General features: G+C 39.1%; 1 protein-coding gene across 1 annotated transcript in view; it reads right to left on the minus strand.

Annotated features, from left to right (window-relative positions):
* Positions 1 to 790: 790 nt before the first annotated feature.
* Positions 791 to 23,143, minus strand: part of LMAN1 (lectin, mannose-binding, 1) — a 25,041-nt gene continuing 2,688 nt past the window's right edge. The window contains exons 3-15 of the mRNA XM_010583092.1: positions 23,027 to 23,140; positions 21,311 to 21,465; positions 21,114 to 21,221; positions 17,741 to 17,802; positions 16,918 to 17,017; positions 12,322 to 12,445; positions 11,885 to 11,943; positions 11,165 to 11,297; positions 9,316 to 9,512; positions 9,111 to 9,181; positions 3,774 to 3,927; positions 2,910 to 3,031; positions 791 to 1,261 (exon numbers count right to left, since the gene is read on the minus strand). Coding sequence (XP_010581394.1) covers positions 1,225 to 1,261; positions 2,910 to 3,031; positions 3,774 to 3,927; positions 9,111 to 9,181; positions 9,316 to 9,512; positions 11,165 to 11,297; positions 11,885 to 11,943; positions 12,322 to 12,445; positions 16,918 to 17,017; positions 17,741 to 17,802; positions 21,114 to 21,221; positions 21,311 to 21,465; positions 23,027 to 23,140 — 1,436 coding nt within the window. The 3' untranslated portion in view covers positions 791 to 1,224. The remainder of the gene's footprint in view (positions 1,262 to 2,909; positions 3,032 to 3,773; positions 3,928 to 9,110; positions 9,182 to 9,315; positions 9,513 to 11,164; positions 11,298 to 11,884; positions 11,944 to 12,321; positions 12,446 to 16,917; positions 17,018 to 17,740; positions 17,803 to 21,113; positions 21,222 to 21,310; positions 21,466 to 23,026; positions 23,141 to 23,143) is intronic.

The raw sequence follows: 23,143 nt of genomic DNA on the forward strand, positions 1-23,143 counted from the left end.
GCAAAATGAATTCATTTCACATTCCTAGTTTGGGCTATCTGCTTCATTTCTTTCCTGAAGCAAATGTTACCTGATAAGCAGTATCGAAAACACATGTTCAGTCTTAACACTTGTGATATTAAAAGCAGGAATTGACACACAATACTGGTTCTACAATAGCTGCTGGATTAACAAACATGTCTGAAGCAACAGCTTGTGAAGAAATGGGTTAATGCTAAATACCTGCAGTTTAGAATACTTGTCATGTCAAGATTTAAATCAAAGCATCTGTATTTGATACATGAAAGACACAAGACAGCTTTATAAAATAAAGACATACTCATACACTAAACATATCCTTAATAAAATCAGATTTGAAGACGTATAAAGCAATGATATCTTTGCTGAAAAAGTCCACAAATCTCCAAACAAAATTACAGGCAGACTTGAAACTACAAAAAAAGAAATCAGTCCCACAATATACTTGAAGAAACTACTTTATCATGTTTTCTCTCACTGCCTAAAACCAAAACCAAAACCCAAAAGAAGGAGATAAGCCTTTATTTGCTTGTTCTGTATCGCTTATTTTCTATATCAGGTATCAACAGTAAGACTGTTAAAGGCCTGTCTTTGCATCCACATATTAAAAAGCGTTTAAACCTGTGTTTCATGAAGAGTTGAACTGTTGAATCCAAGTGGTAAACAAATTAAATGTTTATAACAAATTTTTACACCCAGCCCCTGCCCCCCCCCCCCCCCCAATATAGTGAATAACAGTTGTTCGGGTTTTGTTTTTTTGGGGGGTTTCTTTTGTTTGTTTGCCTTTGTGTTTTTTTAAACCGATATGTCAGGACACTTAGTGGCAAGCTTTCTGCACAAATCATCCATCTGCAATTCTCATTATGAACAACCACCAAACCTGGGTGTTTCATTTCCCTCCTATGGAATCTTAACAAAAGAAGAGGAATATAGCATTTGCCTTCCAGTATTTATGAGAAAGTTAGCTGAAAACACAGACCTAGATAGGGTCAGCAGTCTTCCCCTATCTAGCATTTGCTCCACTGCTCCCCAGTCTGTTTTTAACTTTAGCATTAACAGCTTAAATGAGAACTCATTTTGTTGAACAAAATTCAATAATTTACAATATTGCAGTATATCAAACACTAAGATTTCCCTCATTTACAGAAGTGTATAATTTTCTGTGCATACATACTGCTGTTATGTACACACAAAAGGAACAGGTCATCAAAAGAACTTTTTGGCTGCTGCTTCTTGTTGACTCCTGAAAGAAAAAGCAGAAAAGAATTCATTAAGTACTTATAGTATAAAACTAGCTAACCAGTTTAAATGAATAAGTATTTCATTTATTTGGGATTAAAAGATTCCATTTCTTGTCAACAGAGACTTAGGAAAATAAAATGTAAGTCATATCTCAAAAGTAGGATATTATTTTTTCTACTTACAAAGACATTAGTAGCATCACTATAGTTCCAATTTTGTGTCAGACACAGAAGGAAACAAAACATTCTGGACAGAAGCCAGAAACTGTGAAAGAACATATGAGCTGATTTTTAAAATACTTTAACTAAAGTTTTCTAAAGCTTCTCAGTATCTGATTGGCCTAAAGATCATCACAGAAAAGGAAACACATACAACTAAGCAGTGAAAGAATTTACTTGAAATGGTATTTCCTTCTCCCTCTGGCACAGAACATACTTATTTTCTTAGTGGATACAGATGCTGTGGATCAACCACACACACATATACTAGAATTACAAGGGCATGAAGAGGAACTGGAGGGGACCACTCCTCATTTGTCTTGTAAGCCATCTTTCCAGTTGATGGCGTAACATGACATACATAAGAAATGCACACTCTCCACTTTGTAGAGAAGTGGACACACAATAAAAGTTAGTGCTATCAGCAGCATTGGTCTTACATTAATAGTAGTTATCCTTCCGTAGAGGTAGCAAACAGCATTTTCTCTCTTAAGGGCAATGCAGCTATTTTGGTCCCTACTCCTTATCCTGATTAGTGTGTGTGAGAAGCAGGATGGAAGACTACCAAGCAAGTCAGTCCTTACTCTCAATAGGTTTTCCCTTCCATCAATGCAAATTCAATTTGCACATTATGACATTAGAAGGAGGAGGAAGAGAACAGAGAAAACATCCCAATTAGCTTGGGGGGGGGGAGTCCATACACTATCAGTATCATATGTAGGAGAGGGATGAAGGGATATGTAATGTAAAAAAAGTTCACTGAGGAATTTGTAAGATGGGATAAGTAGCTTCTAGGTACACATAGCAAAAAAAGAAAAAAATCAAATCACATCAGATTTTGTTAAGATATTAATAAACTTCGGTAAGTCTGGCAGAGGACCACAAGGATGGTGGTCAAGAGCTGAAGCACATGCCTCAAGAGAAGAGAGGGAGGGAACTGGGCTTGTTCATCCTGGACTGACAAAGGCTTCGAGGGGTCTAGCAGCAGCCTTCTAATACCCACAAGATGTTATTGAGGAGACAGGGGCAGTTTCTTTACAGAGGTGTACATTAGATGTACATTATAAGAAAGAGACACAACAGTCAAATTGAAACAGGGCAGGCTCCCACTAGATATACCCTAGGTGTGGGGGGAGAATACAACAAACTTCATTATGATAATTAAACATTTCCAATGGGGTCTGTAACAGTGGTAAATTTTCCATTCTTGGAGGTTTTTTAAGACCTGACCAGTCTAAGCAACCTGGTCTGAATTCAGTGTTGACCCTGCTTTGAGCAGAAGGTTAAACTAGAGACCTCCTAAGGTCTCTTCCAATCTGAATGATTGCTTGTTTTAAAGAAGATTAACATAATCATACCATTGCAATTGCATTTCCAGTCAGAAGTTATAAAATCATTTGCCCTGTTGTCTTTAAACAAAAACATACTTACCTATACATGATATAACCAATGAATAACACTGTTTGCACCACTACAAATATGAAGAAGTGCATTGTAGATAAGCACGATGGAAACGGTGGCAAATCCGGACACTTTGATTTCTCACTAGATGGCTAAAAACCAAGAAAAATAATATTTGAGGAAAGAGCAAACAAGACATGCCATCAAAAGACCATTATATGTAAGAAACAAAACAAGGTCTTTGCAACACAACCTAAAAATCAGAACACAAGCAGAAAACAGACAGAAATTATGCTACTCTGAAAAATCATAACCTTACTCCCTGTCTCACTTTCCCCTTTCATGTTTATGTTTCTCAGATAAACTGACTGATGTTAATTTGAGGATTATAGGGGAATAAATAAGTCTTTGATAAATTAACCCAGAAATCAAGAACTTGAGAGGATCATAAGCTAATTCAGCCTAATTGCTACCTAGGCTAGACTAAGGTGCTCCTGAATGCGAATGCAGTCTTCTTTCACACTTGCAGACCTTAAGCAGAGCCTGCCTGAGTTTCCCCTGATTAAAGCTCTCCCTTCTGTCCAGAAGCAATAGAAAATCTCCTCTGTATAGAGCTGTTAAGTAGGGGGACAAACACAAAAAAAAGCACCCAGAAAACCTAATTGCTTGACCTTGTTTCCACAGGAAATTAGAGTAAAAATCATGCTCTTTGTGCAAAACTTCTCATCAAGACACAGATCATGCAGTTAGGTCAAGGCAGTGCAGTTTTAGTGAAGCAGCTTAATGAAGGATTAATTGCTCCGTAAATTGCATGCTGGCTCATCCTAGCTTTTCACTAACAGCCAAATAAAGAAGTATTACAGTCATGCTTTACTCTACCAGCACATAAATTACCATATTTCGTTGTACTAAATGCTCAATGTCCCTCTTTACTACATGAAGGTGTTCTTTGATGTCATTGAAGTGCTGAGTTGTTTCATAGACTCCTGCAGCAGAGCCAGGATGTTGGGCTCCACTGATCAGCCTCAGAGTATCAGCCATGGAATTTCTGAAACAAGACAAACAACAAAACATCTTTCAGCACAGAACAGCTTTCTTACAAACAGCAGTTGTTCTGGACACCTGTTAGTCCATTAAAATTAGTCTGAAATACATAGTTGCCCCAAAAGGCAGAAAACACATTTTCTAGCTTCCAAGAATACCTATCAAGAAATAAATCCTTAATCAAACTATTATTTTTTTAAAAAATATTTAATTCCACAGACAGTTGCAATTTTTACAGTGCACCATCTCCCAAAGCCACGCTGAAAACAAGATCTGGCAAATATTCTATTGTTGGACATCTGCTTTGCCTGACTGATGAGGTCTGAAACAAGTGTTTTATCTGAGGCTCTTGCGAAGGCTTTAGGATAAGCAGAGTTTAATGCAATCTTTGAAGAAAACCAAAAGCTGTTTGAAAAATAAATAAATAAAAGCAGTCATGTAAGAAATAAAAACAAAGAAGAGGCTTTAAGGATAAGAAAAGATTTAGATACATCCTTGTTTCATGATTATCATTTATACGAGAAACTCATTTCCCATATGTGTTGTCATAATACTTAATATTGTCTTCATGTGAACTCATTTTGCTTCTACAACAAATCAAATTAAATCTGTAAAAAGTTGAGGTTCCATAACTAATTTTGCTTGAGTTAGACTAGTCAATGAGAGAAAAAAAACTTTAATTTCTAATCAATATGTTTATATAATTTTCCCCTACTGTGATTTTTCTTTTCAGTTGCAAAGAGGATTATTCTACAGCTAAAATATTTATCATGTGAATGTTAATCTCTTCATTATTAATAAAATAAACAATCAAAATGTATGCCTTTGGATTTCTTTTTAATTTACTTAAAACTTTACATTTTGTTCAGATGAGAGCTTACTTTGATGCCTTCAAGGTGCAGTCCTAACTCTTTGTACAGTGGTCACCAATTTATCGTAGTATCATAGAATGGTTTTGGTTGGAAGGGACCTTTAAAGATCATCTGGTCCAATGCCCCTGCCGTGGGCAGGGATGTCTTTTACTAGATCAGGCTGCCCAAAGCCCCCTCCAACCTGGCCTTGAACACTTCCAATTTTAACTTTCACATAAGAGAAAAAAAAAAACCAACAAAAACCCAACCTGGCTTGAATACTATTCATTGAGTAAACTGGCAACAACAACAACATATAATCATATTTGTAAGTACTATAGAAAATTTTATTACTGATTTTTAAATGGCCATATTCATTGTGAAACGGCAAGTTATGCATCAAAACTTAAATGTTTACAAATAATCTTCATAAAGAGGTTGCCCATCTTTTAGCTTTGCATCAGTTGTTCTTCATGCCATTAAAATTCAAAAAACACAGAACTAAAAGACAGGAGAAAAGAGAAAACTAGTAAGGTACATATCTATTCAAAGGCACTATGACAACTTCCCAGAAGCAAAAATTGCAAGCATAGATACGCTATATTAGCATTATAGCAGCTTTTGCTCCATTGTAAGAACAATGCGGCATGTTTAAACTACTTGAAGCAGCAACATACTAAGTCAAAGCCACACACTAAATTAATCTACACAATTATATCAAGTTGCAGAAGCACCACTTCAACAGAGGCATTTAGTAATGCTGGATTAACAATATACTTTTCTTCAAACTGAAGACAACCAGTTTTTCTTAAAAATATCACTTTAACACACAAATCAACCTAACATACTAGACTACCAGTATTCTGCATACTTCCCACATAACTGAAAAAAAGTCTTTTCATTTCCAGTAACAAAAAGATCCAAGAACTCACCCTTTCCTGTCACCTTTGTAAAAGCTCAATCATACTTCCAGCACACATTAGAAGATCAATCACTTTCCACAGTTATACTTCCAGTTATTCCAGATAACGTTCTGCATTTTAGGCCAGATGGAGTTAGCCATGGATTTCTGCAAAACTCTCAACGTTTACCTCAATAAGATCATTTTTAATGTTGCAAAGGTATCAAAAGGAGTTACCAAAAACCAGCTGTTCGCTTCTGTAAGCCACTGCAAACAAAACTAATCAAAGCAGCTCTCACCTTCTCTCATTCTACATTTCTGGTTTGCAACTTAAACGCACAAAACGAATAGAAAAAAAATCCTCATCTGTCCTAACTTAAACTAGCATATACATTATCCAGAAATTATTTCATATTTTTGGATTGTCATTGTATAGATTATTTAAAGTAAATTCATTAATATTTACCTGTACTTTGAATTAGTGTTATAATAACCTACTTTAGAAGATTTTCACTGGAAGACTTTTTTTCTTAACCCACGCAAACCCATGCAACCAGCATCATGACCACTGCACACCCACCTCCCCCCAGACTGATCCACTGTTCGTTAAAAGCAAAGTAACTTCCCTAAATAGACATGGTCTGTATCAAATTTAATTTACATTTACTTTTGCATGAACAATACCATGCTGACAGTTGCTATTGTATGAACATGCAAGATTCTTCTGTAATCAGATGATTAAGAAATCCACAAATCTTGACATGAAAATTACTTAGACAGTAAGTCCTTTTCCTCCGGGATGACAAGCAACAGCGGGCTGTTCATTTCTATCTATAAATAAAGCATTTCTTTAATCTAAGAAAAATATTAAGATGATGTTACGCAAACTCATACCTAATAAGTAGTCACTAAAAGGGCAGGCTGCCAATGTTAACAAGAAAATCTAATTTGCTTGCAAGGTATAAAGATTTGTCAAGAATATTAACATAAAAGCTTTCGTGGAAGAACAAGTGCAAAAATGGAAGCACTCTAATCTTCATTCTACAAAAAACTGACCTACTTAGATAAATCACAAGAGCTGCCCTTTAACTAATACAGGAAAAAACCCACAACTGTAGGAATTGTTTTTCTCCTTTTTTTTTAAGCCCAAGGTAAGGAATGTTTTAACTACTATAAATGAAGGGTTAAACCAACTTAAAGCCATTCCTGCTAAAGACAGCAACTGTTATACGTCTTAGAAGCAGTACACAGACATCCCTATCAAACATAGGAATTTTCACAAATCCATTTTAGCAGTATAGCACCTTCGAGATAAGATTTTTACTTCATTTGGTAACACAGTTTGAAAAGGTACAGCATACCACTCAATTGATTTTAAAAACTGCATCTTAAAAAGCAAAATTATTAATCACTTGGGAACTTGCAAGTATCCCTACAGATACGTAAGTTTCCTGAGGAATTTCACTGGCAGAAAGCCCTCTTACAAAAGACCAAAGCAACCAACCAACCAAAACACACACCCCATTTTCCTCCAACCTACAAGAAATGGGGACAAGATTACTAAAATGGTCTACACAATACATTGGCACACAAAAGAAACACATTTCTGTCTTCACTATGCAACGTCAGTGACAGTAATTTAATATTACACTGCTTTTTTTTTCCTCCCCTGAAGTACTGTATGACAATGCCTTAACACCTAACAAACCAAGGAATTTTTAGTCACAGTTGGGTTTCCAGTGTCTCCAAGGGTGAAGACTGCAAAACCTTCCCAGGCAACCAACCTATTCCAGTGTTCAACTACCCTCACAAGTTTCTTTTCTTATGTCTACATAAAATTTCCTGTATTTCAGTTTGTGCCCATTGCCTTTCATTCTGTCACTGGATACCAGTGAGAAGAGTCTGGCTCTCAATCACCCTTACCATCTCCAAAATCAGGTATTTATACCCATTGATAAGATACCCGCAAGCCTTTTCCCGAGGCTATGCAGTCCCAGCTCCCTCAGCTTCTCTTTGTATCAACCCTTTAATTTAAATTTTCATGATCCATCACTTGACTCTCCCCAGTACGTCCATGTCTTTTTCATACTGAGGTGCCCAGGACTGGACATAGGAGTCCAGATGTGGTGTCACCAGTGCTGACTAGAGAGGGGGAATCATCTCCCTCGACCCACTGGCAACGCTCTGCATAACAGCCTAGGATGCTGGTGGTGGTCCTTCCCTTAGGTGGTGATCTTTCCTGTAAGGTGCATTGCTTTCCAACGTCCAACTTGCTGTTCACCAGGATTCCCAAGTTCTTTTCTGCAAAACTGCTTTCCAGCTATCAGTCCCCTGGCTGTACGGATGGAGTTACTCCTTCATAGGTGCAGGACTGTAGAAACTGGACTTCTTGTCCCCTTATTTTTCAAAGTTCAGGCCAAGAGAGGACATTAATATTTTCCAGATCTGGCCCTTGTTTCAACTGCCATCAAGAAGCAATGCTCTCCCAAGGCCTAGCCCTACTGCTACTGATAAAAAGACGTTAATCTACAATGGAAATGGGGAAAAAAAAGAAGAAAGAAAAAAAAAAAGAAAAAAAGAGAGGCCTCTCCAAGGCTTGTACACACTGAAATTCTGAGAGACTTGACATAAAACTATAAATACTTTTTATGATACACAAATCAGTAACACTAACAGATGACTATGGAGCAATAATCAATATATAAGCTTTAACCATTCATAGCAAAATTAGGGGAAAAAAACCCAAACCAAAATACATGTCTATATTGAAGACAGAAGTGAACTACTTAATAATAATCAGAATAACCAATACGTCTCAACAACTCCTATTACATGCACAGACATTTTCATTTGTGCAGAACTACTTCTCAGAATTACTTACATACCTTTACAGGTTGTTTACACTAAACAAAACCTCAAATATATCTCATATAATATTATCTAAATATAATATTATAGATTTTTTAATAATAATAATAATATAGAATAATAAACTCATATAATCATTATATCAGGAGTAGACTAAGTGTATCGACAAGATACACCAATACACCTTTTTTTTTTTAGGTTCACTAGCCATAAATCAAAGGCATTTATGCTCATGTTGTTATCATTACTCCAAAATCAGAGCAACAATTTTCCGTGAGGTAGCAGGTTATCACATTAGCAGAAATTGATTGTTTTTGGAGGGACTGGACTTAGCTGTTGAAGTGGAATCTCATGATAAAAAAAGAGGCAAATTAGGGTGTTTAGCCACCCCAGGGACATGAACTTACTTTATTACAGAAACTAAATGTATGCAGAGAGTCATCACTAAGGAACTGACACAAAGAAATTTTTTGTCAATATTCTCTTACTGAAATAATAAATAGGATTTAAAAGGTGGAAAATAATATAAAATTCAAAACACAGCCTTAATATTTAGAAAGCGTTTACCTTATTTCATTTACTTGTCTAATGACCTCTTCTTGAGTTTTCACAACTGTCTCAATCTCTTGCTGGGAAACCTGGTAGGGGTAGGAAGGGAGAAAAAGATCAACCTATCTTGGAAAAAGTAAATTAATCATGCTGCTCAAATTAGGCTGAGACATCAATCACGGTGGTGTGGGGGGTTTTTTTGTTGTTTTTTTTTTTAATTTACCTGTCCTTGTTGACTTGGAAAACCAGCTCCTCTTTTAGCAATCTCATCTGTGACTGCAGAGACGTATCTCCTCTGCTCATCCAAAATCATGTCCAATTGCCTATTAAGCTGTTTGATTTCAAGATGAATTCGATTCTGCCCCTCAAAGATTTGCCTCAGTTCACGATCACTTACAGTTTCAAAAAGATCCTCTGCTGCTAAGAAAAAAGCACAGGTAGTTCTTACATATATGCATTCCTCATAAGTTGCATTGCATCATTTTTCTTGCACCCTTAAAGTTTCCACGTGGATATACTTTTTTCCTGTAATTTCATATATTTGGTGTTTATTTATCACCATTGCCATGGCAAAGGATACCCAAATGGGATCAGAATGACTGAATAGAGACAACCCCACATTCAAACCCAGACTCCATCTTAGAGTTCCTATTTCAATACTTGGGCAATGTGCAACATAAAATGGAAACAGGATGCCGTTGTTATTAGGAGGCAGCTATCTTTGCATGAGCTAGCATTGTATTACCAACTATCCTTCACAAGAGATTTGCAGGTACTAAGTAACAGCTACTTTTTCGAAAAAGTAAGCTCGAAAAAGTAGCTTGAAATAGAGAAGTGACTGCACATTTTGAGTGAGTTCCTCTGCAGCTTCAACATCATCAGAAAGAAGAAAGTCCAAAAGACTCTGTGACAAAAAAGATTATTATTTCTTATCAATGGAAGGCTGGACAATATTTCAAAAACACAGATGAAGATAAAATGGTGTAGGACCTTTAGAACAGTTATAACTTATCACTATGCAAAAAAGGATGACAACCTGAAATGTCAGGTCTAGATGCCTAAAGCACATTCCCAATATGTGTGCAAATACAGTTAACTGAATCCACAAAGGTAAGAAATAGACTGGCTTCCACTGTATTTTCAAATAAGCAGATTCTTTTTTGCCCAGCTTTTTAAAAACAAAACAAAACAAAACAAACCCCAACCCACGCAAACAAACAAAATCCCCACCATGTTCCACAGCAGAACAATCAAAGTCAAAGCACTTTGGCTAAACGCTCAAAAAAGTGGGCAACAGTCATTCTTGTAATTTTCCTAAATTAAATATAATTTGAAACCAGTGGAAAAATGCTGCTCAAGTCCGAAATATCTTTAAACCAATACTTGCTGAGAGCTACCGATGTGTGGTATCAAAAGTGGAAAGGGCAATTCTGCCTTACCCAGCCAAACTTCATCTTTTATCAATAGCTTAAAATGTAAAAAATAAAGGCCATGGTTTTTAAGAACATCAAGCTGGAAATCTGGTTATTAGCCAACCTGAATACCAGCACTGAATGCCAGCTAAGGCTGTGGTGCTGAAGTGTCCAATATTAGGCAAGCATTAAAAAGCTTTTCCAAGTAAGCACATGTTCCAGCATATCCACTAGCCTGTCTTTAATAACCACCCATAAAACAAGATGGGGTGGGAGAGTGGGGGGGAATAAAAATGTTTCTTATGAATGTGCAAGAACAGACCAAAAAGATAACCTTTCAAATAACAAAAAATGCCATGCTTCCTTAATTATCACTTTACAGAAGGAAGCATGACCTTCTCTCCCTTCTACTATTCCATACAGATTCTCATCGTTCCCATCATGTTTCTGTTTGTTTATTTTGTTCTCAATCCAGGCATGACAAAAGGGACTTTATATTTCAGAAAACACTTTACAAACAAAAGACCAAAGATCCTTAAATGAAGTAAATAACATCAGTAGGAGCTTAGTAAGATCAATCAGAGTATCAGGCTCTAGTTCTGGACATCCCAGAAAGCAAATGTTTTCCTTGACAACTGAAAAATCGCTCACATAACTTGCCTGGCTGTCCTTGCACATCAGGATGTTCCTTTTGAAATTCTTCCTTCTTTTTATCCAATTCTTGTTGAAAGTGTTCAAACTCTTCTTGATACTTCTCTTTATCTTTTTGAGGAATTTCTGCCTCTGGTGTTGGCTTTAAAACATTAGGGGGGGGGGGGGGGGGGGCGGGGAGGGGTTTTTTTTTTATTTTCCCCCACTCCAAGAAGGCTGTTCAGATTTCAGATTTGAGGACATAACACAATTAGTGGAGTACATTAATATATTAAGTTGAAGTGAAAAACTAGACATTCCTATGGAGACCCATAGCTTTTTCCTAACATATGCATACTTTCTGCGATTAAAAAGAAATCAAGTTTTATAAGGATAGATACTGTTTAGCAGTACAGAACTGTTCTAGAGGTACAGGAAGTTGAAAGCAAGAACAGATTATTTGTCCACTTTCCGAACAAAGCAGACTTTTTAGTTTGCTTTCTCTGCATGTTTTGATTTAACATCGGGATCTTTGTTGATTCAGCGTTCCTTCAAGAATTCTGGTCTTGAAAATGTTAAATAAACATTACAGTATTAGTCTCACTTTTCTTAAACAGATGACAGCACAGCTACATGCCAAAATCCTGAAACTGGGATGCCAAGTATGACTTCAGAGGAAATGCCATAACCTGGTGCTACATATAAAACATACAATAATATATTTTACTAATTATGCATAAAGATGCTTACTACTTCCTTCCCAGGCTCAGTCAGCTGGAAGGTCAGAAAAGACAGGACATCATGATCATCTGTATTCAACAAACAAAACAAAAAAACCACTGTTAATTGCTACTGCTACACATTACAAATCCTAGTACTTCCCAAGTCAGCCTTGCACTTGCAAAGGATCTTCAGGCAACAGCACCCTCTTGAAGTCCTTGCAAGAGTTTATGCATTGAAGAATGAGACTGCACAATGTCTCTGTCAGGGCAAATCAGAAGACTTTCTGCCCTAGTCAGGAAAAGGCCTAAGCATATCAGTAATTTGGGAAAGGAAAGGATTAATTACATCATCATGGTCAAAAACTGGTATAATGGATCTACACTAGCAGTAAAAAAAACCCAAACCCTCTCTTGCAAGCCCTGCAAGTCCCCACACCATTTGTCACAATTTTTAACATATGCTACCTGCAAGGCCCCCTGTTGCTGCAGATATTCCAAAATATCCTTGTGATGGCAACACCATATCTTCCACTTTTGCACAAAATTCATAGTCTTCTTTATCCGGAGTAAAGCCATTGTTAATTAATACCTAAAAGGATAAACACTTAAAATTTTTACCACATAAATCTATTTGCGTTAATTGCTTTGTCAGTTTACAGTAATGGTCACAAATCCAACTTATCAGGTAATTCAGCAGCTGGTACTAGAAACCAAAAACTATTTCTTTTCTGAAAGGCACTTTTTACAAAGAAAATGCATAAGCTTTCTATTTTACAAAGGAAAAAAAGGCCTGATTCAAGGTTCAGCATGAACATAACTCAACATTTTCTACTCATCACCTACAAGGAAATACCACATAGAATTCAGACACATATAAAATGTATTCATTTCAGTTTTAAGAAGCAGCAAGACAAATTAGTGCATGGAAATGAACACATGGGGGAAAGCGGTACCATCAGGAGAGGTGAAGGTAAGCCAAGGGACAGCACAGCACTGCCTGAGGGTGCTAGTGGGAGCATTTATGCTGTTCCAGGGAGCGCTGAGGGTTTAGGAGCACATCTGAAATGCTTGTACACCAACACATGCAGTATAAGCAACAAACAGCACAAACTGGAAGGGTTCCTACATTCCCAGAGCTACAATGTCATTGGTATTAGTGAGACTTGGTGAAATGAGTCCCACAAATGGAGTGCTGGGATGGACAGGCAGGGCAGGCAAGGTGGAGGTGTTGCACTGTATGTAATGGAGAGGTTTGACTGTACAGCCCTTACCTACACTTACAGGTGACGTGGTTGGGAGCCTCTGGGTGAGGATTAGGAGGATGGAAAACAAAGCAGATGTCGTTGTGGGCATCCACTATTGATCACCCAGCCAGGATGATAGCACTGATGAGTTATTTTATATGCAATTAGGAGAAATCTCTGGATCAGTAGTCCTTGTCTTTATGGGAGATTTCAACTTCCCAGGCATCAACTGGGAATACCATACTGCTGTGACAAGCAAGTCTGGGAAACTTCTGAAGAGGAAGATAACTTCTCATCACAAGTGCTCAGTGAGCCAACTAGGAAAGATGCCCTCCTAGATTTGTTTGTGAATAGAGGAGGACTTGTGGGAGGTGTGATGGTAGGTGGCTGTTTTGGCCACAGCAATCACAAATTTTTGGTATAATGAGAAAAAAGGTCACCAGAGTTGCTACCCTGGATTTCAACAGAGCAAACTTTAAGCTACCCCGGGAGCTATTTAGCAGTGTCCCCTGGGAATCTACTTTTGAGGACTTAGGGGTCCATAAGTGTTGTCAGGTGGGTTTTTTTTTTGTTTGTTTGTTTTTGTTTGGTTTTTGTTTGGTTTTCTTTTAAGAACCTTGTACAGAAGCAGGCAATCCGATCATGTCAAAAGTCAAGCGAGCAGGGCAGACAACCAGCTTGGCTGAACAGTGAATCCTCTTGGAACTCAAGAGGAAAAAGAAATTGTGTATCTCTGGAAGCAAGGTCAGGCTTCACAGGAAGATTACAGAGCTGTGGTTTGCATATGCAGGGAGAAGACACAAAAGACCAAAGCTCAACAGGGTTGAAACTGGCCAGTGTTGCGTCAGACAACAAGAAAGGATTTTTAATTATGTTAACATCAAGAGGAGATCCGAGCAAAACATTGGACCAATACTTGTTGAAGATGGTCACCTGACAAATAGGGATGAAGAAAAGATGGAGGCATTAAACTCTTTTTGTGCCCCAGTCTGTACTAATTCTGATAGACCTTGGGCTGCCTGGTCCTCTGAGTTGGAGGACCACAGCTGCATGAGCAGTGCATTTCCATTTGTGGACACTGAAATTATAAGGGACCAGTTTATTGGCTGAATGTTTGTAAGTCCATGGGGCCAGATGGGATTCACCCCAGAGTACTGAAGGAGCTAGCGGATGTTACAGCAGGACCCTCTCAATCATCTACCGAAGGTCTTGGGAGTCTGGGGAGGTCACTGCTGACTGGTAACTAGCCAACATTATTCCAATGAACAGGAAGGGTGCGAGGGAAGACCCAGAAAACTACGGACCTGTTAGTCTAACCTCAGTGCCTGGAAAAATTAGAGCAAAGATGATACTGAGTGCTATGGAAAGGCATCTAAAGAACAAAGCAATCATCAGGCACAGTCAACATGGGTTCACGAAGGGGAAGTCCTGTCTAATTAATTTGATATCCTATGATAAGGTCATCCACCTAGTGGATGAAGGGAAGGTGGTAGATGTAGTTCTTCTGGATTTCAGTAAGGCTTTTGATACTGTCCCTCCCAGTATCCTTCTGGACAAGTTGTCCAGCTGTGAGATGAGCAGGTTCATGGTGCGCTGGGTGAAGAACTGGCTGAACAGCAGGGCTCAAAGGGTTGTAGTGAACGGGGCTACATCTGCCTGATGACCAGTCACCAGTGGTGCTCCTCAGGGCTCAATTCTAGGGCCAGAGTACTGTTCAACATTGTTATCAATGATCTGGATGCGGGAGTTGAATGCACCCTTAGTAAGTTTGCTGGCAATACTAAACTGGGAGGTCCTGTTGACTCAAGGGACAAGAGGCCTTGCAGAGGTATCTAGATAGATTGGAGCATTGGGCAATCATCAATGCCATGAAATTTACCAAGAACAAATATTGGATTCTGCACCTCAGACAGAGTAACACTGGACACAATATAAATTGGCAGGAGGAATAGCTGGGGAGTAGCCCTGCAAAAAGGGATCTGGGGGTGCTGGTTGACAGTAGGCTTGACATGAGTCAGCAGTGTGCCCCAGTGGCCAAGAGGGCAAACCACATCCTGGGGTGCATTAAACATAGTATAACCAGCTGGTCAAGAGAGGGGCTTATCCGACTGTATTCAGCACCGGTGCAGCCTCACCTTGAGTACTGTGGGCCTCACAGTTTTAAAAAGGATGTTAAGGTACCTGAATGCATACTTGAATGCAGAGAAGGTCAACAAAGCTGATGACAAGACTGGAAGGCATGACCTGTAAGGAGTGGCTGAGGACTCTGGGTTTGTCTAGTTTGGAGAAAAGAAGGCTGAGGGGTGACCTCATTGCTCTCTACAGCCTCCTGAGGAGGCCATGTGGAGAGGAAGGTGCTGAGCTCTTCTCCCTGGGATCCAGTGATAGGACACATGGGAATGGTTCAAAGCTGTGCCAGGGGAGTTTTACACTGGACATTAGGAAGCATTTCTTTACAGAAAGGGTGGTCAAACACTGGAACGGGCTTCCTAGAGAGGTGGTCGATGCCTCGTGCCTGTCAGGTTTTAAGAGCCATTTGGACAATGCCCTTAATAGTATGTTTTAACTTTTGGTCAGCCTGGAAGCGGTTAGGCAGTTGGACTAGAAGATCTTTGTAGGTCCCTTCTAAATGGAATTATTCTGTTCTATTCTAAAACTGATCATAGCATAATAATAGCAACTCTGGTTCAAGAAATCCCCGACTTGGGGATCATTAAAGGCCAGTCTGTCAGAAGTATACATCCCAAAAAGGTTCTGGGCAACACAGATTTTTGGTCTGATCTAGAAGAGTCATCCCTTACTGTTATTAGGTTGATTCTAAGCTTCAGAGAGATTCTCTCTTCCTCTACGGATACATTTGCAGGACTGCTAAAGTTAGCAACAACATCTGGGCCAGAGGAGTTCCTAGATAAGGCATCAGGAACCAGCCGCATTCAAAAACAGAGCAGCCTAGGAGTCTAATTTAATTTTCATTCAAGAGTAACAGATAGCTTTTACCATTACAACACAGTACAAGGTCCACTCTCTTTTAGGTGCATTCATGTTTACTTTTAGAGAAACTTTTACTACAAAATGACAGCTGTGTGTTTTATGGCTAATACCTATCAATAGCACCTTTTCAGAAATCAGAAGCCAAGAAACACACACTTCATAGCTGTCACAACCCAGCACCACATTAATATTTTTTTCTCCTTATCTAAAAGGAATTCACAATCATCTGAATATTAGAAAAATCTTAAAGACTCCGTTATACCAGTGGTTTTCTACCTTCTTTAATCTTCAAAGCCCTACTACTTCTTGGAGGTGGGAAGCCTCAAGTAACAAATTTAAATCTACTGCCAAAGAGCGAGCTTCAGTTTTTTAGTCACATTTCAAGAACCTTTTACAAACAACTACAAAACCCTCTGCAACTCTCAGATCAACTTGAGAAATACCATTCAAATTAAGGAGCTGCTCAACCACTTGGAAGCTGAGGAACAGATTCTGGCTTTGGGACACCTCTACAGGCAAGTCAACAGCAACAGAAGGGTCTGAGCACATAGGAGTATGTTAGCATGACTAACTCCTAAGTAACATCAGAAAAATCAGCAGTACCTGCTGAGTCAGCTCAGGAAACTACAGATGCACTAACGCAGCTACAAGAACTTGTCTAGCATTTGAACATACTGCACCTCCTTCCAACTTCTGCTACTGAGCTCAACATTTTCAAGAATATTGGAATTAAAATACAGGGTCTTTGGGTTTTCACATAGTTGCAACAATTGCACGCTTAAAAAGCTGAGAAACATGAGTAATTATGTTATTTCAGAGTACTTACAGTCAATGTTTTTTGGTAGTATGTTATCTTTACTCGAACAGGATAGGGCTTGTTACGAAAGTCCCTCTGACAGGATGCCAATGCTTGCGTTGAACCATCACTATGCAAGAAGACAACTTGCATAAAACTATATCTTATGATTTATCAGCTAAGACAAAAAAGCATCAATGTATCACTAAGCAACATCATGATAAGTTTTTCAATATGCAAGTTTTTAAAAAGCTGTCCCACAACTGCACTGAGCTTTTTTGAAGTCTGGGATCAACAGTACTAGATGCTTTACACAGGACACAATATAGACAGAATGCAGTAATGGGGAAATCTGTTTGCTTCTAAGATATATTCCCACACCTGTGAACTGAGATGGAAATAAGCTACAGTCTGGACTGCACCAACTAAGCTAGACATCTCTCTTCTCAGAGAATCCAAAGAGATGTCAGTTGTGCTGTTGACAATAAACAATCAGAAATCAAAATTAAGCCAATTAATTTTAGTAACAGGCAATTAGCTTTCAGTTAGTCACTTCTGTCAGTTATTAGCTGTGTGTGGAGGATACCCATAAGCAACGAAGAGGTAAAAAGTTTGCACCTCCATTTATCTGAGTTCACTCATCCCAAAGGGCATATGCCATTTAAATAACTATCAGTGGTCAATTTCTGTGCTGTTACTGCCAAAACAGTGTTTTAACAAATAGAAAAACTCAAATGTAAAGGCAATGAAGTTTCATATGAAAGAAACCTTCATAATGTTTCTCAAAGAGTTTCATGCAACATTTCATCATTCAAAAGCAAACGTTCATCATTAACACTGAAAATAAACTTACTTCTGATGGTCATACAGAAGTTTTCCATTGTTGCCTACAACAATCACTCCAGGATTGTTTTTCTAGAAAAAGAAATAGCAAACAAATGAAATAGTTTAATTTGAAGTGAAATATAAGTAACATCACTGATAGACTTTCTGCAATAAAGCACCTAAAGTCATTACACTACATATACACCACAGATGTTTTTATTCTTTCTGTACTTGAGGATTACATAAGCAAAATGACTGAGTAGCACTGTGCCACGCTGCATGTTTTTCAAGAGACTGCTACATTCTTTGCATAGTTAAGGGTGAAAAAAACCCACAAATTAAGTCCCTGGATATACTACCAATTACTATACTTTGAAAAATACAGAAATATTAATTTCTCCTATTTGTGGCTTTTATATGCAGTGAAGATACAGATCTTGAAACTAATAGACGGCTTAACACATCCAACTTTGGCTACATAACACTGGGAAAAACATCCAGACAGACACTATGTTGACATCCTACTGACCTTGTCACAGTCATTAGAAAAACCTCAGGAGCTATCTGTCAGAGACTAAACAAAGTCTGTTGAACACATCCTCAGTTATTTAAATTGTTAGAGGATGAGAACAAGCTAAAATGATAATGGCAAAACAGATTTACAATGCTATTCCAGTTGCCTCCAGGAGTTTATGAAGCGAACTCCAGTTTTTACAAGAGCAGAAGATTTCAGAGTTCATCTCTCTTCCCCCTTCAACATTTCAATTCAACATCTCCTAAAGTGTGCTCGTTTTGGCTAGGATTGAGTTACATTTCTTCGCACTAGATTATACAGGGCTATGTTTTGGATTTATGATGAAAACAGTGTTGATAACACAGCAATGTTTTAGTTATTGCTTACACAGCCTTAGGGCCTTTTCTGCTTCTCACAGTCCCCCACCAGCAAGGAGGCTGGGGGTGCACAAGAAGTTGTGAGGGGACACAGCTGGGACAGCTGACCCCAACTGACCAAGGGACATCCCAGATCATATGGCATCATGCTCGGCCATAAAAGCTGGGGGAAGAAGGAGGAAGCAGGGGACACTCAGAGTTATGGCATTTGTCTTCCCAACTTCCCCACTTGTTACAAGTGATGGAGCCCTGCTGTCCTGCAGATGGCTGAACACCTGCCTGACAATTGGAAGTAGTGAATGAATTCCTTGTTTTGCTTTGCTTGAGTTCACACCTTTTGCTTTACCTGTTAAACTGTGTTTATCTCGACCCCCAAGTTTTCTCACTTCTAGCCTTCTGATTTTCTCCCTCATCCCATCAGGGGGTAGCAAGCAAGCAGCTGTGTGGTGCTTAGCTGCCTACTGGGGTTAAACCACGACATAAAGGAATATACTGTCCCACTAGACAGATCGCCAGCTCTTAAGAAAAGAAAACAAGACTCAGACTTCAAGAATTCAAGAAATAACATCCTTCTCAATTCACAGTGGTGGGGTAGGGTGGTCCTTTGTCTTAAAAAAAAACCAGCACAACCAAACTATCTGTTTCTTTTCCTTCATCACATGGATTGTGACAACAACAGAACAGTACACCAGTATACACAAATACACCAGTGTTTCTACTTCTCAGCAATGGAGTTCGGTTAGCTTAATTGCTTCAACATCAGTATTATCTGCTCAGTACCACTGGAATGCTTTAATGTCATCTTCTTGCTGTTTATTTCAGTTTAATAACAATAATATTGAATTAGTTCAGAGCACACTTGCATATATTCTCCACAAAGCACGTACAAACTGTTCAATTTCAAAGCATTCATGAAAGCAACCCAAGCCTAATCTAACTTAGAGCATAGCAGACAGCTACTAACAAGAGTATTTAATGCTAATGGTCAATGGGCAGTCCAATTTCTGCTGGGGATCATGTCCGCACGCAAGCACATACAAGAACTTGAAAGATAGTAGAGAATCCAAAGTGGGGAATAACTTCTCATTTTTTGCCTCTAAAGGTCACAGGAAAGATGCGCTGTAACCTCTTGTGACATTTAGTGTGGTTTTTACTATTTCAGGTGTTCGAAGCTATGAAATTTTATTTCTTTTTTTAAAAAGCTCTTGTCACTACTTCTACAGAGAAATAAAAATTCAACTCTAGTATAACCTACAGCCTTGGAAGGAAGAGGAAAAAAGGCTTTGCAGTTTTTAGATCAGCATCATAAGCAGGGTGCTCTGAGTTGGCAGTACTAGATGGATTCTGCTTCTGGATGCTAGCATATTAGGCTAAGGACCAGTTACAGCACCAAACATCTTCCAGTGAACGCACTGAAACAGCAACAAGAAGAATTTCTCCATACTCGGACTGAAGAAAGTAACAGGTTGTCATTAAAAAAAAAAAGTCTTACAAACTCCAGTATTTAAGACACATCACACCAATACAGGCACGAAGTGACACATCATCAATTTCTATAAAAGGGTTTCATACCACACTGACTAAACTTGTCATGATCAGAGTCCCAGTGCTATCAAATTCTAGCAGCAGTGTTGTCCACATGCAATTTTTGGTAGATGGCATCTTCAGCCACCTAAACTACAACAGTGTCCATATTCATGCCAGAAGTCAGGGGAAAAAAAAAAAAAAAGGCGGGGGAGAATTTAAAAATTCTTAAAAAGTTGAACAACACTAATTCTATGTCTTGTCTTTGAAGATCAGAAACATAAACATCACCTTCAGTCTTTTAACTTTTATATATGATGAAGTTTGCTGTATATCAAAAACCATCTGTAGGAAAAAAACTTGTACACCTACAAAAATGTACCTAAAACATCTAAAAGCAAGCCAAAGTAGTGCAGGAAAAGCAAAAAAAGCAAACCTACTATGTACTGTTAAAGTTTCCCAGGATCATTCTGGACTGAAAAACTAGAATTTCAAAACAGCAACTGTCACCCCCATCTGCTACAGAATTTTTGCTGCTGAACTACTCAAGGCAGATTTGTTTCAAGAAAAAGAGCATCTGTGAAGAGAGACATAGAAATTTGTGCTTTCACAGTGTCATATTTTGGTACAATATGCCTCCTCCAAAGCACAGGCCTTCAGATATATCAACATTTCAAATTGTGCATGGACATTCCAAATTTCAGCTTGTACATAAGTGCATGGTATTTTCCCTCCAAACCTTATACATGAACCAATGTTCAGGGGAGGTTCACTATGCGTCAACTTTGAAGCTTAAAAAAAAAAAAGTGTGAAAAAGTCAAGTAAAAATTCTATAAGGGAAACTTGACTATTTTAATTTATCCCTTTGAAGTGAAGGGGGGGAGAGCAAGAAAATAACATCTTATTTTTTTCTACAAAGTTATATGTACAAAACAGGCAGGAAATTAATTTATAATCTTTGCTAGAAGAGTTTGCTTCTGACTAACCTTTCCATCATTGTCAAAGGAATCAAAGAAAATTCCAACACCGTTCCACTTATCAGCTGCCCCGAAAACAGGACCTTCCAAGCCTTGCTCTTCTGCAAACCAGATTGCCTATTACAGAAAGCAAGTAAGAGTCATAAGTCAAGATGCAGTTTTTAAAGCACATCTACTTCTTCTGAGTTAGATCAAATTCTGAATACCAGTCCATCAGCTCCAATGCGGCCTCTTCCTGTAACTCGAAAGGTGACTTCGACTTCCCAGTATTCAAATATTGACTTGGTTTTTGTCCACACTGACCCTCTTTGGCTTTTCAAAGACGTTGTTATACGAATCTGATCTGCACTTGGTATGGCATCTAGAAAGGAAAGGAACCAACACCACATATATGACAGTATGGCAAGTGCTTAACCAGCCAATTAACAAACCTTCTAAACTCACAACATTTTCTGGCCTCCTCAACTAGAACACAGTTTTCAAAATAACTTTTCAGTGGAGTACTCAACCACTTGAGAGGGGATAAAAAAACCCTCAAACCCCCACACCTTTACTTTCAACACCTTGATTATTACTGCTTTACAGAAGACTTAATCACCTTCCACTTGGGACCACAATGTACAACTTAAATAGAACATTGGTCTTACTGTTAAAATATATATTAATTAAAAAAAATAGGTTTAGCTTTCTGCTGTATCCCACGAGACTTTTTACAAACCATAGTTTTCTGTTTTGCTTTTTAAAAACAGACGTTCTAATTTTCTGTTTAATAATCTAAAAGAATAATAGGCATACATCTAGAGCTAGATTCATTCACTTGTATTAAATAACATTTATTTCTGTGATTATCTGCTTAAAAAAGCAGGACAAGAAGCTCATCTATAGACAGTTCCCTTCATGTCACTTGTAGCATAATGTCAAATAAGAGTCAAAAATTAACACTCATGCATTAACGAATATAAACTGAATTAAAGTCTGCCAAGAAATAAAAACACAGAAGTTACTGCAGAGAAACTATGCTAAGGTAGAACCTTATGTACAGTAAATATCAATACATTTTACAAGAGGGGCAACTTACAGAAGACCAGATGCCTTTTTGAGTACTATCAAATTCTTAACCCATACTGCAAAGGATACATAAATTGCATATACTGTGTTCGGTAAAGTCATATTTGCCAAGGCACAATTTCCATTTCAAGCTTTTATATTACGAAATTCAACAGGTTTTCTAGCCATACAGAAGTATCAGCGGCTTGTCTCAGGTACACCACAGAGGGCTGAGGCCGACTTTCATTTTGACCAAGTGACACATCATCACTTCACAAAGAAGAGTTTCACACCGTCTCGAGTCAACTCCTCACAGCAATGGAGCCACCCCGTCGCAAGAAAGGTCACAGGTAGCTTCGCGTATCAAAGAAACAGGGGGAGGACTGGCAGACATTTTACGGCTGTCACAGCATCTCTGTCCCTCCAGAGCTACGCGGAAACCCGCAGGAGAGGGCCCCGGAGGGGCGCCGGGGTCACGGCCGGCGCTCGAGCCTAACGGCGCTCTCGGTCCGCCCCCGCCCGCGGCAGGGCTCCGACGGGGGAGACAGAAGGCGCGGGGGGCAAGCGCGGCTCTCATCCCTTTCGGCAGCTGCAGGACACGAGGGCACCCGCCACTTTCACCCGATGCCTTGGCGGCCCCCGGAACCCAACCAAGGCTGACCGGCCCCGCCGGCCCCCGCCATCTTCGCCGTGCCCCTCAGCTCCCCGGCCACGGCTACGGCCTGTGGCGGTTCCTTCCCGCACCCTTTTTCCTCAAGTAACGGGCATTACGTGCCCCCCCCGCGCGGGGCCGGCCACAGCTGCCTGCACGGCAGGAACACTGCGCGGCCCAGCCGGCCCCGCTCGCACGCCGCCGCCCCCCGCCCAGCACTTACTGCCCGTGTGCACCCAGAACGGCACCGTCCCATCCGCCTGCACCAGGTGCGGCCCCTTGAAGCTGTACTTGTACTCAAAGCGGCGGTGCGGCAGAGCAGCTGCTGCTGCTGCTGCTG

This window comes from Haliaeetus leucocephalus, unplaced genomic scaffold (genome assembly GCF_000737465.1).
Source record: "Haliaeetus leucocephalus isolate CR32 unplaced genomic scaffold, Haliaeetus_leucocephalus-4.0 Scaffold866, whole genome shotgun sequence".
Classification (NCBI taxonomy): Eukaryota; Metazoa; Chordata; class Aves; order Accipitriformes; family Accipitridae; genus Haliaeetus; species Haliaeetus leucocephalus.